Below are 15787 nucleotides of genomic sequence, written 5' to 3' on the forward strand. Positions count from 1 at the left end.
TTGGAGTCCGCTCTCGCTCCGTGATCAGATCACGTCTCACACACGCTTGCCCAATCACTCCGCTCAACCTTGCAGTACTTACAGCAATTTTCCTGCGAGGATGTCTTCGTGCACAACTGACTTTTTATGAGCTACCAAGCCGCGGCTTCTTTTCCCGAGCTCTTCCTGGATCCGTATTTCTCTTTTATTGTGGTTTTTACCTCAGCCTAAATTTGGTTCGGGTGTCGGAGTGAACTGCGGAGGTTCTCGGCTTCCCAGGCCGCTGAAATCAGCGGGGGTACCCCCCTGGATAGCGAGGTTCTCCCACAGTTTTTCCGATCCGAGTCACGGCACCAATCTGTTATAAATGCAAAGGCAATTTTGGGATAAAATCAAAGAGAAATTTATTAATAAACAATAATAAACAGAAACAGCGATAAAAACCCACAATAAAAAGAACAGCGCAGCGCTGGGTGGACAGGGGTCTACACCGGAGGTATAGGTTTCCCAAATCCACGTCTGAGCAGCCTCAGGATTGGGGTTTTATAGGATTTTTAAGTCCTCAGGCCAAAATTCCAGGCAAGTTCCATTCACCAAGTGTCCTTGATTGTCCAGTGAATGGATTTCCTGCCCTAGAATGATGATATTATTTTTGTGTCCGGCCAGAGTCTCCTCTCATGCAAAGGAGACTCTGTGTGTTGCAAAGTTAAAGTTTTCATGACAGGGTGGTGGAATCCGGGCTGGTGCCGATGAATATCTTGGCCGGGTTTCCTCCTTTGTTTTCCCTGATTGCTTCTTCGACACAGAGATGTTTGAGTCTGGCGAGGCTTTTCTTTTGGAACTTGTCTTTTTCGATTGATCAGTTTCTCTACCCACTGGAATCCGCAGGGCGTTGCTTGGATCCGGAGGTAGATAATTTCCCGAGCCAGTGTCATTGTTTTCCTGATGGTCCGTGTCCTGTGTGTTTGTTTGGGTTGATGGGCCAGTTTTGGTTAGTTATCTTGGGCGTTGCTGGTAATCAGCAACCTCTCGGCAGAAAGCCTCATCCCACTTGGGGGGAGAGGCTTTTCCATGCTTTATATTTAGTTTTGTTTCTACAAAACATATCTTTCTTATATACTCCGAATTTTTAATACAACCATAATTTATTACAATCTGAAGAACTGGACAGCGCTTCTTTATGTAGAATTTCAGTTACACTGACAATTAAGTATGCCTGTGTTGTATGTGTCATCTTTCACCCTCATCCCAATGGGAATCTGGAACACTCATCCCCAAACCAGACCTCCATGGTACTTAGATGCTCTGAAGCCAAAGCTAAGCAGTTACAAGGGAAGAGAACCAGCCACCAGTGCTTTCAAATGATAAAAGAGCTGAGTTGCACAGTGGTCAGGTGAATATACAATTTCATTGATTTTTGCCTCTACCCACTCTCTCACCCTACTTGCTAACCTAGAGGCAGAACAGCAAAGAAAAACAGAAGTTTGTTCTGAGCTTCTTTGTCTCCAATCCCTCAGGTACCTCTCAGAGCTCAGACTTCCAGCAATTTCTCTTGCAGCATAAAGTGAACTAGAGGGAAAAACACTGTGGGGAGCCCTCTGAACCATCTGCAGAGTGTTTCAGAGACTGTTAGAGCTGGAGTCCAGTCAGAGTTCCTGAGTCAAGAAACACCTTTGGTCTGGCATGAGACCGAGCATACATTAGAGTTGCATAGGGGGACAAAATGAGCACACGCTTTACAGAAAATCAACACAATTGTTAACCTATTTTGATTAGGGTATCACTTCTAGGGCAGTCTGTATGCATGACTGCAGTGGGTTTTACTTGGTAGACAGCTGAAAAAATGTGTTATTCCATTAAGATCATACAGTGAAAGAAAAAGGAGCACAATAAAGGTCAGAACTCTTGACAAACTGAGTGGCCCAACTTCAAACACATTTCCTTCCAAATTAGCAAAAAAGGTATTTCCTCATAGAAAAAGACCAGTGCTATAAATATGAAAATCTCCCTCAGACAAGATAGGATTTGGCTACATCACATTGTGACTTGTTTTTTCTTTAACAAATTTCAGAGTTGGATCCCACCCTCAGTGCCATAACTAAGCTCCACACACAATGCCCTGGCTGTGGGAACAGCAACATGAGTGAAATCGAAGTCCCCCTTCCCTAAGGACAAAACCAGGTGAAAAAAGGCATCACCACCCCAGGGCTGCCCTTACCTGAAGTGTGTCTTGCGTTGCCATCTGAGTGCTTCGTTAAGTCAACAGTTCTGTCTATTTGAAACAACTTCAGATCATCTTCATCTAAAGCGATATCTCCCCAAAAGGCAGCTGGAGAGAAACAAAGTGCAATTAGTTTAGTTTTTATTTTGGAAGGAAGGTACAGTTCCCATCTGGCTTGGAGCACACCTGGAAGGCAATGACTTCATGGACCAGAAAAAGGTCAAAGTTCTGAAAGTACAAACAGTGGACATCAGTGGAGGCCAAGGGACAGCGCTTATATTAAGTCACAACACAGATCCACCAAAATGAGACGATTAGCTGGGAGTCTTTGTCCCACTCCTTCATACAGGTGTGACTCTCAGCGAGGTGGTGTTCACTCCTCATTAAAGCCTGTGATGGAGCTGGGTAAGTCACAGCTCAGAGTGAATGATGTGTATAAGTCTGGAGGACAGCAGTGAAGCACTTGAGCTCAGCAGTGTATACCCAAAAGCTACAGGACCTCACACACCCAGACACACTGCATTGGTCCCAATCCAACCTGAGAGCCAGCCTACCACTTCAACTTCGCTAAAGAAACACCAGTTACTTGCCCCCTTGTGAATCAGTTCCTTAGATTTAAGTTTGAAGAGTTTTCAATTTTGTAAAAATATTTGAATTTCAGTCAGAAGTCAGCAAAATAAGGTAAACATATCACTTGACATTCACAGCTCAGAGAAACAGACTAGAAATCATTTGAGTGCAAAAAATCATACCCCTGGAGTATCCTGGCTGAGCTGATGCTGCACAGTGTGTAGGTACCATTTTGAGTATTTGAACAAAATAAACACACAGGCAATGAGGCAGTTGACCAAGCCTAGCAGATCTTTCAGAGATAAACAGATTACAGAGCTCTTAAAACTCATACAAGAAGCCTGTACAGGCTGATGAAAAATATGAAAAAAGAGAGCAAATTAATTAATGATACAGTTGAAGAGAGCTCGGTCAGACAGACAAGGAACAATGCTAAGGCACTGACTGCAACAATGACCAGATTTGATGAAACTTCTTTTTACTTCTCTAGTTAAGTCAACATTTACATTACCTTGAGGGGGAAAACCATCCCATTGCTACACTAGTAACATAACTGATCAATGCACATTAGGCCTGAGAAACCAGTGTGCTTTACCAATCATCTCCCTTTTACTGCCAAGACCAAATGGAATACAGACCTTTGCCTGAATATCAGAAACTTGCAATCAGATCCATAGCAATTGTATTAAGAAAGGTTAACTCAGAGTTTTCTCTGACACAACATGGTACTGGTTCTGATGTAGCACCTGATTCCTCTATTCTGCATCTCAGCCCCTCAGTACAAGAGCATTTGCCTATGTCACTGGTCTGGGATGTGGGCATGGAAATAAATCTTTGCTTGCTACTGCCTGCTACAAGCAGCAGAGCCCTGGCATGAGCAGAGGGTGACTCTGCTGCTTCTCCCTTTCCCTGGGACAAAGCTGTCTCCCCTGTTTACCTGGCCATGGCAGCCTCAAGAGAGGCTGGCTCTAGCTTTCTGACAGGGTCTCCTTAAAATTGCTACCAAAACCCAGTCCCAGAAGTGGACATAGTGACAAATCTATACACAGACCAACATCATTAGTAACTAGGGTAGACCCTCCATTTGCTACACAAACAGAGAACTCGGGATCTCCCCAACCTCTGGGCAATCCAAGCCGTCACTCAAACAGAGAACACAAAACACAGGCAGATCCCCACCAGGTAACAAGTCTACCAGTACAGCCAAACATGCTCTTTTTCCTGCAATCTGAGGAGAAGACATTTTCTCCATCCACAGAAATCACCTGCCCAGAACAATGTAGCAGTCAAGAGGCAGAGATGCAAATGGCATCCCATGCCATCCAATTACCTCCCCAGCCACGTTTGGTAAGTCATTACTGTACTGGCCACCTGCCAGCATTCCCTATCCTCTTGTCAACCTACTGTCCCAGCTAATTGCCACCACCCTGGGCTCTCAGTGGCTCTTTTCCACTAGTACCACACAGTCTGTTTCTCAGGCTAAGGCAGCCATGCCAAAACACAGCTTTCAGGGCAAGCCTGCAGCGTGGATTTACACCAATGGAATTGTTACTTTTTCCTTCCCAATGCAAGGCAGCAGTTTCCCCCCAGTTCTAGCAATGGGATCTCTTTCTGTTACAAAGCCATACATCATCCTGAAAGATAGCCCACTACAAAAGCAGAATTTCCCTGGCATTTATTTCCAGCTCTCTGCAGTCCCAGCGTGCTCCAGGGGAACCATGATTTATCACAGTCCCCGACCAGCTGAACAATTTTCCTTGCTGGAAGTCCTGGCTGAGAATGCTACACTGCAACTTCTCCTGTGCTGTCAAAGTCCCCAAAGACATGCAAGCCTGAAAGCCTGCCTCCACCCAGAGGGAGCCGTCCCACAGGAAAGCCCAAGTACTTTATTTTAAAGGGTCACAAGTTCAGAGCCTGCTGGCAAATGAAGTATCTCAAACCATCCCTTCTGGTTTCTTTTACTAAGTTCTCCGTTTTAATTTAATGTGGGAGGATTTCCAAAAAAAAAAGAAGGAAAGAAAGAAAGAAATAAAGAAAAATAAAGAAAGAAACAAAAAATATAAATCTCCAAACAGCAGGCTAACAAGCTTGGAAACAAGACTTTCTCTTGGCAGAGCTCTGTAGTGTACACCCAGGTGCAAACTCTTAACACACAGTGCAGCAGCATGCCAGCTTTTCTTTGAGAAAATGCATTAATCGCTCTGGATAGTAAGAACAGAGCAGCTCTTATTGAGCTTGATGGGGCCAATATGAGAGACTTTGCTTCTCTGCATGACTGGTAACCTGCACCAACCACCTGAATGCTGAACCTCACCACCCCCTCAGCATATGCAACCAGACAGCATTTGTCTGCTGGGCAAAGGGGAAGGATGACTGTGTTTAACAAACAAATTCAGCACCAAAATGAAAAAAGCAGCCTGGGAACCTGTCTGCATTCTCAGCACATTTCTCCCACAGGAAAACAGTCCACAGGCTGACATCTGAATTGTGTGCTGAGCACAGAGGTGCCATGACACAAGGAAAGTAGGGCAGGTGGCACTGGGAAGGAGAACGCTTCCTTCTGGGCAAAGGACAGGCTCAACAGTTTTTCCAGGTGCTTCCCCCACATCCAGAGCCCAAAACAATCAATGTCTCCACAGTCCTCATTTGCCACAGTAATATTTTGGGGAGTCCCCAGCAATGTGACAGCACAAAGTGTCTTCTTTCTAAAAACTTCACCCCTTTCTCTGTGAATCACCTCCAACTTGCTTCTTCCCCCCTAAAGCCACCCTTCTCCTATTCCCCATTTGCATTTTCTCCTTTCTCTGGTTCTCAGTTGCACAATCGTATTTCAGGGGAGAAAAATAATTTTGCTGTCTCTCATGAGAATTTAATTCAGAAGTGTTTACAACTGTTTAAAACTTTCATTTTCCATGAAAAGTCTGTTTCATACAGTTTTTTTGAGAAGAATCTTGTAATTTCTGGGTTTTTTTCTCTCCTTCGAAGACACATAAGGAAAAGAATAAGTCACCAAAAGATTATGGTATTCTGACAGAAAACTAAATAATATTGTTCCTAAAAATACATCTCAACCCAAAATGTACTGCTGCAATTTGTTAAAACCAGGCTTATCTGTAACACCTCAAAACAAATTCCTGGGGATGGGTATCTTCACCCTCACCACAGTCAGCTACAGAAGCTACAAGCTTCTACAAGAACATAAGCCACTCGAGGTGCCAGAAGAAAAATGTAACTCCATACCTGAAAAACATCACTCAGTGTCTGTACTGATCTTCATCCACCAAGCTGGAGCAATCCTTTCATCCATTTGCCTGCCACAAACTCTTGCCAGGAAGACACCCTTCCAGCATCAGTATAGGCCATAGGTTTACCCTGATGACAGGGACCAGCAAAGCAGTCACCCTCTGCATGCTGTGGGAGACCACTGCAATTTTCCCTCTAGCACTGATCAGAACCAGCTGTGACAGAGATTGACAGAAAGAGAGACTTTGGAAACATGTATACCCCTGCCTGCCAGGAAAGCACCCTCCATCCCCCTCCACCTCAAATACAGACTCACCATCTGAAGCTCTTATTAAAACATGGCAGGTTTTAAGTGCTGAATGGGATCTGAACCTAGGTTAAAGACTATGTCTTCCAATTTGAGTCAAAGGGGCCCTCTTCCTAAGGGGTCACACTAAGCTGTGTATGCCACCAGCCCAAGGATCTTCTCTGCATTTGCAGCTAGCTGGCACAGCTCACACTGACAGATTTCCTTTCAGTCCTTCTAGCAAAGTTCTAACACAGTTTTGCTGCTCTTTTTGAGCAGGTGTCCCACAGGGCAATACAGGAAAGGGCAGGTTAAACAAAGAACAGTGTGAACCCAAGTAGGTGCCTCAGATATGTTTCATCACTACTCACAATCCACACTCAATTTTCACTAGCATTCCCAACCCCTGTGTGTAGATAATAGCTGGGCTCCCAAGCAGAGGTACCTCATGACCGGTGCCAGTACAAAATATACAAGGAAGAAGTGCTTGCACAATTAACCTTGGCATCTTCAGTGAGCATCACAGGCAGGTGACTGACACAGCCTGACACAGACCCAGCTGTGCCACCCAAGTGAGGGGCCACACCCTCAGTGCCTCACAGTGCAAAGGTAGGATGTGCTCTGATCCCACCCATGAGATCAATCACATGTGCATCTCTAAGGCACAGTCTCTATCCCCACCCATATCTCTGCCCATCATGTACATTATGGAAAGGTCCTAGGGCACCAATTAGTTCCTTTTGTTCTAGAACTGACTGTACCATGTCCAAATAGTACAAGAGAAAAACAGTGTCCCTCCCACCTGAGCAACAGGAGCACCTGGCAAGGGGTGCTGGGCATACGAGGGCATGGTAACACATCCCATCTCCTGGCAAACAGCAACTCCTCACACACCAGCAAAAACATGCCAAGTTATTTTTGAGCACTTGCAGAATGCTTCCCAACCTGACTGGTCTGAGTGGTGGGAGATTTAATTTTCAGGGCTAGCCACGCTCTCGTTAGGGCTAACACTTTGCAGTCTAACAATAAGAAAATAAATCAACAGATCAAAGCACGTTCCCGGCAGCTCCATATTTCTTTCCTCGCAGGAAGACAGGTCTGTTGCTGAACCTCCTGCTGGCACAGGAACCAACAGAACAATGTTCTGAAGTTTGCTAAGATTTATACCTTAGAGAAAAAACTCAATACATTCCTCAGGGCAAAGTAACAGCTGTGTCAGAGGGAAAAGCAAAGCCTCAAAATAAGGCAGAAACGAGTGAAAGAAAAGAGAGAAAAAATCCCAGACCAGCAGCTTGGAAATAAGGGCCAGATCATGAGCATCGAACACTGAAGAAAAAGGAAGATGAGAGACTAGTAAACAAAAAGCATAAAAACTGCCACATTCAGGCATTGTGTTTTCATCCAGATCAGTTTGTTTCTCCTCAGTAGGAATGATCAGAAGTTTCCCACTGGCCACCTCTGGGGATAAGCTGCCGTGGAGGCTCTGGTGGTAACCAGCTCCACTCAGCAAGGGTGTTTGGAGTCAGAGCTGGTATCTGGCCTCAGTGGAGTGTCCTGGCAATAGGGACTTGGTGATTCTATCTTCAGTGGGAAGTTCCCCTGTCCAGGGAGCACATTCTGTTTCAGAAATTACTCTCAGTTTGTGTAGGAATGTCTATGAACATGGTCTGCTTCTAAACGGCAAAAAATATTTCAAAAACATCAGTATCTCCTGGGAATCAGAGTCCAAACCGCTATTCAGATTTCTGCAGAAACCTAAACTGCCTAAATTATCATGTGTAGTGGTCCTAAAGCACCCTCTCTTGGGAAGGATCTGCAGGACACCCAGTTATGAATCCTGATTCATATTCAATGGATTTCCTATCCTGGAAGGTGACAATGCAGGAATAAATAAATACTTTGAGCTTGAGTTTGTTCAAAACTGCAAACATACACATGAGCTTACACAATGCTCAGCTTTGCTATCCCTGGACCGAATACCAAGTTATTTTAACCATGAAATGAGCAATAGAGCTTGCCAGAATCAGGTTGGGAGAAAGGTATTTTCATTTTAAAATGCACAGCTCTGCTGCTGCTGGTTACCCCTCACTCAAGGTCTTCATCTTTTCTACCTCAGCATGGTAGTCACACCAATCCAATAATCAATGAACCCATTCCTGGGAAAATGAGCAGTGCAGTAGGGCATATGTGAGCACACACAGCTGGAATGCCGTGCCACAAGAGGCTGGAATGCCGTGCCACAAGAGGCTGGAATGCCGTGCCACAAGAGGCTGGAATGCCGTGCCACAAGAGGCTGGAATGCCGTGCCACAAGAGGCTGGAATGCCGTGCCACAAGAGGCTGGAATGCCGTGCCACAGGCAGCAAAGCAGCTCCCTCTATGGGCCCTGGGATGGTGAAACACCTGCACCCTGATCCGAGAGCGCTGTCCGGGGATAGCTGGAGGCTGCTGTTGATGCCCAGTGCTTAAGAGCGCCTTCCTGGTTTCCAGCTGCTCCCCTGTGCACCTCTGAATTTTTCTCCCTGAAACCTGTACACGGTCTGCAGAGTGCCTCTCGGCCACATTTTTTGTGAAGGCAGGAAACAGACTTTAGAGAGAAACTATCATGGGCTCACAAACACAGAGTTTGAGCTCTGCTCACCCCCAAAACAGACAGACAAACATCCTCAAAGGACCCCAAAAGCAGGTAAATTCACTCGGAGACCTCACTCCCTTTCAAGTGAAACCAACCTCAGCAACTCACTTGGCTTTCCTGACCAGGCAACTCTGGCCCCATCCTGCTACCTGATGGACACAGGTATCCTTCCTGAATTCTATCCATTCCACCATGGCTGTGATTCTCCAACAGCTTTTGTCACACCCTGCCCAAAGTTATTTTGGTTAAATGAAGGCAGCAGACAAAGACAAGAGACCCAAGAACCAGCTGTGTCCATCCCCTGCCAACGCCTGCACACCACAGCTCAATCTCACTAGAAGTGGGAACCAGGAATCAAAACCACGTCCAGATAAAAGGATTTTGTAGTCTGATCTTAAATGATAAGACCCATAAATAGCACAGTGGCATTATTTGAGAGAGGAAGCCCTTTCTCCAAGTGCCCATGAAGTGACCCTTGCTAGCTCAACCTGCAAGGCAGCAATGCTGTCTTGGAAATCCAGCATTGCTTCAGCCACCCTTTAAAAACAGGAGATGGCAAGGTTCTGGGTAATGAAATCCAAGAATGTTTTTGTCAATTAATTATGGAGAAAGCTGAACTACACAAGCCCCATCTCACCCCCTTCATAATTTTTGCTGCTCAATATAACTTTAATTAATCTTTCCTTTGGCAATTTGAAGGAAGGGTGAGCACGCTGCAAACACCCACTGAGTATTAAATTGATTTTCTGTTTTATAGTCCTCTTTCCCTCCCTATTGGCCAAGATGTGATTTGTGCCCCTTCCCTTGGAGGCATTTTTTCCATGCTAATATAATCCAAAGCCCCGAGCAACAACAACATCCAGAACAGTAACACTTTGCATAGTCCATTGCTTCAGCACAGCCTCTGCCAGCAGAGAGAAGATTCTCTCTTGCCCCCTTTTCCCCCAGACCACAAAAAATCAAAGCAACCCATCTCATTTCCCTATCTTCATCATTTTTGCCTAAAAAACTGACAATGTTTTTGTCCTGAGTAACTAACACATCAGGTCCCTGTAGTTTCCTGCCTGCCATTTGTAGCAGTGTATCTCAGTTACCAAAGCATTATTAAAAGCCTGTTCTGCTGGTAAACACGGCCTCCTGGCTGAGGTACCAGGCTGGTTTGGCACTCCAGAGCTATCTGGACCTACAACCAGAAGGTAGGAAAAAAAACCTCAGCCGAGGTCCCTAAAATCTTGACCAGCTCTCAGCAAGAGTCAGTGTCCCACGCTGGGCTCGTGGGGCTGAAAGCAGGATCCTTAGCAGCAAGCACACTCCAGTATAAGGAAAACCAAGCTCAGCCCAGCTGTGCAGCAATGGAACAGACTCTTCTCACGGGACCTTCTCCTTTGCCTTGTAGGGACCCCAGGCCCTGAGTGTCACCAGTCAACCACTTAAGGATGAGAGTAGCTAGGGATCACCTTCTTACCCCAGCATCACCTCAAGGACAGGCATGAAGACTGGCTGCCAGCAGTTTCTGTCCCAGGAATTCAGGCTCTTGTTCATCACTACTGGTTTTGGTACCATGAGTTAGGAGACCTTGACTTAAAATATTGCCTGTCCCTTAGCAGCTGATCCACAGGACTTTCTGAGCCTTATGGCCACCAGTTCCAGTCTTCTGGGAGGAAACATCCAGGTCAGACCTTTACCTCAGATAATTCCCATACCATGGTACTTGCCCGGGACTTACTCTTCAAAATTAAGATGAGAAACAAAACTTTAGAGATGACAGAAGAAAATTTGAGACAAACTCTTCTAATTTCATTTGGAATGGTTCAGTGGCTAAGCACTGTTGCCACACTGAACACATTTTATTTCAAATTGCATTATTTGAGGAAGGATGCTTTTCCTTCAAGTGGCCAGACACACACAGGTGTCAAAACCTCACTGTTCTCACCCTAAGCACTGCAACAGGGGAATGGGAATTCCCCAGATAGGCAGAAAATTCCCTGCCACCTGCCGACCCCCGGAAGAAATTGGCTCATGGCAAAAATGAAAAGAAGCGGAGCCATGAACTGAGCTGCATCCTCAAAAAAGGAAGGTGGCAAAGCAGGCCTGATTGGAGCAAACTTTAAGGCAGGCTGACAATTTAAAACCACATGGTCCTGGATGAAAGGAGGCAGTTCATGATAGATCACATCTATTCAAGGGCCAGACAAGGAAAGCAAACATAGGCTCATTTTACTCATTGTTCTTTATCCACCAACACCAGGAGAGGAGTGTTGCAGCACCGTTGCAAGAGAAAATAGAAACGAACAGCAGGCAGGGAAGAAATGGGAGCTATTTATGGAGGATAGCTAATTTGAGCTGTTTACAGACTTTCCCTCTGAAAGCTCAGGGATGGGAGGGTGGGCAGGGAGGTGGTTTCAGCCATTAAAAATACAACGTGAGAATCCATTAATTTTCCATAGAAACAATGTCGTCACAGAAGCGAGACAAATCCGATCAGTCATGCAAATGTGCTGATGTTAAATTCTCAGGCCTGGGTGGGGAATTTGGGTTGCCAGAAACACCACAATGAAGAGATCAGAATGAGATTAGAAGCCAGAGTGGCTGCAGCACTGACAGTGTGGTGGGGGCATGGGATGTAACCAAAGGCACCCCAGATTACAGCGAAGTTTGTGCCTTAAGCCAGGCACAGGTGTCCCAGGAAAAAAGACAAGAAAAAGTCATCCTTGCACGAGATCTCAGGAGCTAAGCAAATGCCACATTCCTGCTCTGCAATCCAGAAAGGACCACAGCTCAGTCCAGGGAATGAAGGTCTCCCCACAGGACTGGGGGCCTCACAAGCTGCCAAGTCACAGCATCAATAAAAAGCAAGAGATGATAGCAGAGGAAATGGACAAGCATAACACAGCAAAGCACTAAGCAATTCAAGTTTTGGAGAGAACTGTCCCAAGCTGGCATCAGCACTGTCCCAGGCACATGCTGAGCCTTTAAACATAGTATTTATGTTGTATTAATAAGGGGCAAAACAACAACAGAAAAAGTTTATTTCCCCTCCAATAAACAAACGAAAAAACTCCTAAATGAACAACCAAAGACAAAACAAAAAGAGAGCAGCAGATTATATCCTTTCTTCACTCTTCTCTACAAAAATCAAACTTTACAAACACTTCTTGGATGAAAAATTACAGTGGCAATCTCAGTAAGGAAGTGTGGAAATCACTCACCCTGGCAGGGAACGCAGCCCTTCCTTGCTGTCCAGTCACCATCCTGGACTGGCCTCACCACAAATACTTAGAGGTTAAAAATAACCTTTCAAAATGAAGTGTTCCACCCCCTGTAATACACAAAACATTGCTAGCGCAACACCTGGGACAAGGATGCTTCCCAGAGAGTTTCACCACCAGCAAAACAGTCCAAAGAAGCATATGAATAAAAACAAATGAGACGTCAAAGCACATCACAAGAGATGCTCCACCCAGTTTCATCCATCAGTCAAAGTATCAGTATTTGCCATCACAAACAGCTGTTTGGCTCACCTGTTCATTTTGAAAATGCACTGGTTTTACATTTGAAGCCATGGGAATCCCCTCCACACAAGGGCTGTTCATGCTCATCAGGTGGCTGCTGGTGTCCACAAGCCTGGGAAAGGGTTCAGCCCACCAGTGTCTGGGAAGGGGCACTCACACTACAGTATGCACCTCAGGGAAACTCCCTGTACCACCAACTTGCCCAGAAGCAGGCATTTACCAAGCAATTCACCTTGGTCACTGAAACCTGCCCTCTCGCATCATGTGATTCAAAGATTCTGGCTTCCCCAGAAGGGGACAATCCTGCTGGAGACAGAGGTGCTCCAGGTGGGTACTGTGCTGGTAGTTCAGCATAGCACAGCCCAGAGCACAGGCTGCTGAAAGGACTCTTGGTTCAGAGAGACACTTGGTTCTAGAACCCCTAAAACACCATGTGCCCCTCTGGTCATTCTCTGTCTGTTTCAAACTCCTATAAGAAACCTTAAAAAAGCCCAGTGCTTGCCTCACCATTTACACAGAGTAAACAGGATCTCCTGCATCCCCTTCTGTGGCTCATAAGGCTCACCAGCAGCCTGTTCAAATGCCTCTCTGGAATTGCAGCTGTAGACACAGAGCAGAGGATGCAGCCAGCCTGCTCCGCCAGGCACCCCTCCAGTCTGCTTTGCTACAGATCTGGCAGCAGCACACCTCTCTATAAATAGTGCATTGTGCAGACACCCCTGTGCAGCACACAAAATCACAGCGCTGCCCTCACAGGAGAGGTCTGTACCATGGCTTTCCTTCGGATGGTTCTTTCTGATGTCCCAAAATGTTCATTGCTTCCTTTCCCTTTTCTGAGTATCACTGCCATAAATGCTCTGTTCTTGTGTTTTGGTGTTACTGTTCCACATCAGCTAAACTCCATCACCCAAACATCTACAGCAACAATCACTGATTTCTCAGTGACTCCCACCTTGGTCTATCCCATCACAGCTGGCATACATAAAGTCAAAGCTCTCAATATTCAAGGGCATTTTTATTGTCACAGCCATAAACACCACAGTGAGCATCCAGGACTGTGTAGCAGCACAAACCTCCCCCTGTACAGAGCTCCACACGGCTTCAGAGGCTGTTGTAGCTCCAGTTACAGAAGCGTCAGTCTTGGGTGCAATTTCTCACCATACAAAATTGCTCCCAAGATTCACACCCAAAGGTCACAGCAGCCACAGTTTTCTGTTTTCTTCAAGATCACTTTATGCTGTATTCACCAAGATTGCTCAGAAAGGTGTAGAATTGTGCTCTGATCAGACCTCAGAGTTTTGAAGTAGGTTGTTGACAGACCAGCATACAAGTGAAAGATGCTAGCAAGGAAGTCAATCCATCACACTTGTCTTCTTTTGACACAACTGATCCTGCACCAGCTGTGAGCAGCCAAGAAAGCAGTGAAAGGTAAAGTGTCATAACCTCCATCCATATTATTTATTGCAGTAGGGTACCCATGAGAAGTTGGTCTTTATTGATACATTCTTTAACATGCTAGTTCTATTTCACTTCAAGCACTACATCTGGGTGAGGACATGTTCGCACTTCCCAAGCAAGCCAGCTGCACCCTTCACTCGCTCAAACATCAACGATAAAAGCCTGCTCAAGAACATGCATCTGTTTCACGCATGGCTCATGTGGCTAATTTAAACAGTTTCCATATGTTGCCAAAGAGCTGTGACCAAATGCCACTTGCAAATAAATGGGAAGATTGTCTGGCTTCCACAGAGAAAAGTTTCATCTTGGAGCAACAGCTCCTTTGTTCGCAGGTCTGCCTGGGCTTCCCCAGCCCCTTCCACAGTCAGATGTTGCTGACTGGTCCAAACACTGCCTCCTCCTGGGATCATGCCACTGCAGCAACACACTTTACAGATCAGGGCGGGAAGACTTTGGAAAAGACCTGTGATGAACACCTCAACACGTGGAAATCATAGAAGGGTTTGGGTTGGAAAGAACCTTTAAAGGTCCAGTTCTAACCACCTGCAATGAACAGGGACACTTTCTACTAGAGCTGGTTGCTCAGAACCCCATCCAACCTGACCTTGAATGCTTTCAGGGATGGGGCAGCTGCCACCTCTCTGGGCAATCTGTTCCAGTGTTTCATTAACCTCTATCAGGGTAACCACCTCCTGCTCCTTGCTCCAGAAAATGTTACTTACTCATAGAACAGCCATGCTTTTTGCTCAGTCCTTATCCAGACATTGCCACTGGACACCAAGCTGTAACTGCTGGAATTGCTCAAAGCATAAGTGAAGCTCTGTGGCTCCATATAAGCTATAATTTCATGTTTTCACATGTTTCTGTGACACCAGAAGCTATCATTTGACTTCTAAAGTACCCACAGTGGCTTTCTCCTCTATTGCAGCCTGCCTGAGGTCACTTGCCACATTACAGCTAGACCACATCCAAAGCAATGGTCTGTAGAAGTGTAGATGGGAGGACTGTCAGTAAGGCCTTCACCCAGCATTACTGCCCTCCAAGAGGTAGATCCAGTCAGGGCAGCATACAGTAAATATCTCTATTCAGAAACAGACAGGAAGCTATTAGAAGGATTTAAAAATTCAAAGGGGAAAGTAAACAGATGCCACTATTTTCCTTATCAACAATGGCACGTTGTACTTGCACCCAGGGAAGTGCAGCGCAGAGCCCGTGCCTACTGGAACTGGCCTTGCACAGTAAAATCCACATTGCCTCTTCAGACAGAGCTTGCTGGAGCAGGCACCAAACAGGTGCCCTAAAAAGCCACTCAAAGATATGTTTCTCAGCCTGTCCTGAAGAAGTGATTATTTTATGGTTACAGAATCCAGGATAGAGCTGGGTGTCTCAGATCTCTACCTCAGTGCTCCACTGTTAGACAGACCATCCACTGCTGACCAGCACCAAGGTGCTAGAGCTCCTCTTCCTTTCTTGAGGATGGAAGATGCCTACTCCTTGCCACTTCACCAGGCAGAAAGGGCAGTCAGACCAAGTGGAATATGAGAACATCCAGCTCCACACTGCCTTGCACAGGGGGCTGTCTCCCATTGCTAAGGGTAAGGGGATACACACTCACCAAAGCTATCCTACTCCTACATCTAGTGGCCACCTTGCAGCATCTCCTTCTTCCTTGGGGAAGCTGTTGGGGACCACAGACTCAGTTAAAAGAAAATATCCCTCAAGATTGATATTGGGTGAAGCACATGAAAAATTACTCATGCAGTTGATTCACATGGTTTCTGTCATTCAGAAATTCCTATGCGTAAAGGGGAGACGTGGGATTTGCATGTAACCGACTCAGACAGCTGCAGATTTCCATAGGCACTAAATGTCTGCAGGCAGAAG

General features: G+C 45.8%; 1 protein-coding gene across 5 annotated transcripts in view; it reads right to left on the bottom strand.

Moving 5' to 3' along the window:
* TLL2 (tolloid like 2) overlaps positions 1-15787 on the bottom strand; it is a 96375-nt gene that overhangs the window by 62550 nt on the left and 18038 nt on the right. For 4 of the 5 annotated variants that reach the window (XM_058841727.1, XM_058841725.1, XM_058841724.1 and 1 more), the window contains exon 2: positions 2198-2308. The exons of the other annotated variant lie outside the window; for it this stretch is intronic. In XM_058841727.1, the coding sequence (XP_058697710.1) occupies positions 2198-2308 (111 nt within the window). The remainder of the gene's footprint in view (positions 1-2197; positions 2309-15787) is intronic. 5 annotated transcript variants of the gene reach the window in all.

The sequence above is a fragment of the Poecile atricapillus genome, chromosome 6 (genome assembly GCF_030490865.1).
Source record: "Poecile atricapillus isolate bPoeAtr1 chromosome 6, bPoeAtr1.hap1, whole genome shotgun sequence".
Classification (NCBI taxonomy): Eukaryota; Metazoa; Chordata; class Aves; order Passeriformes; family Paridae; genus Poecile; species Poecile atricapillus.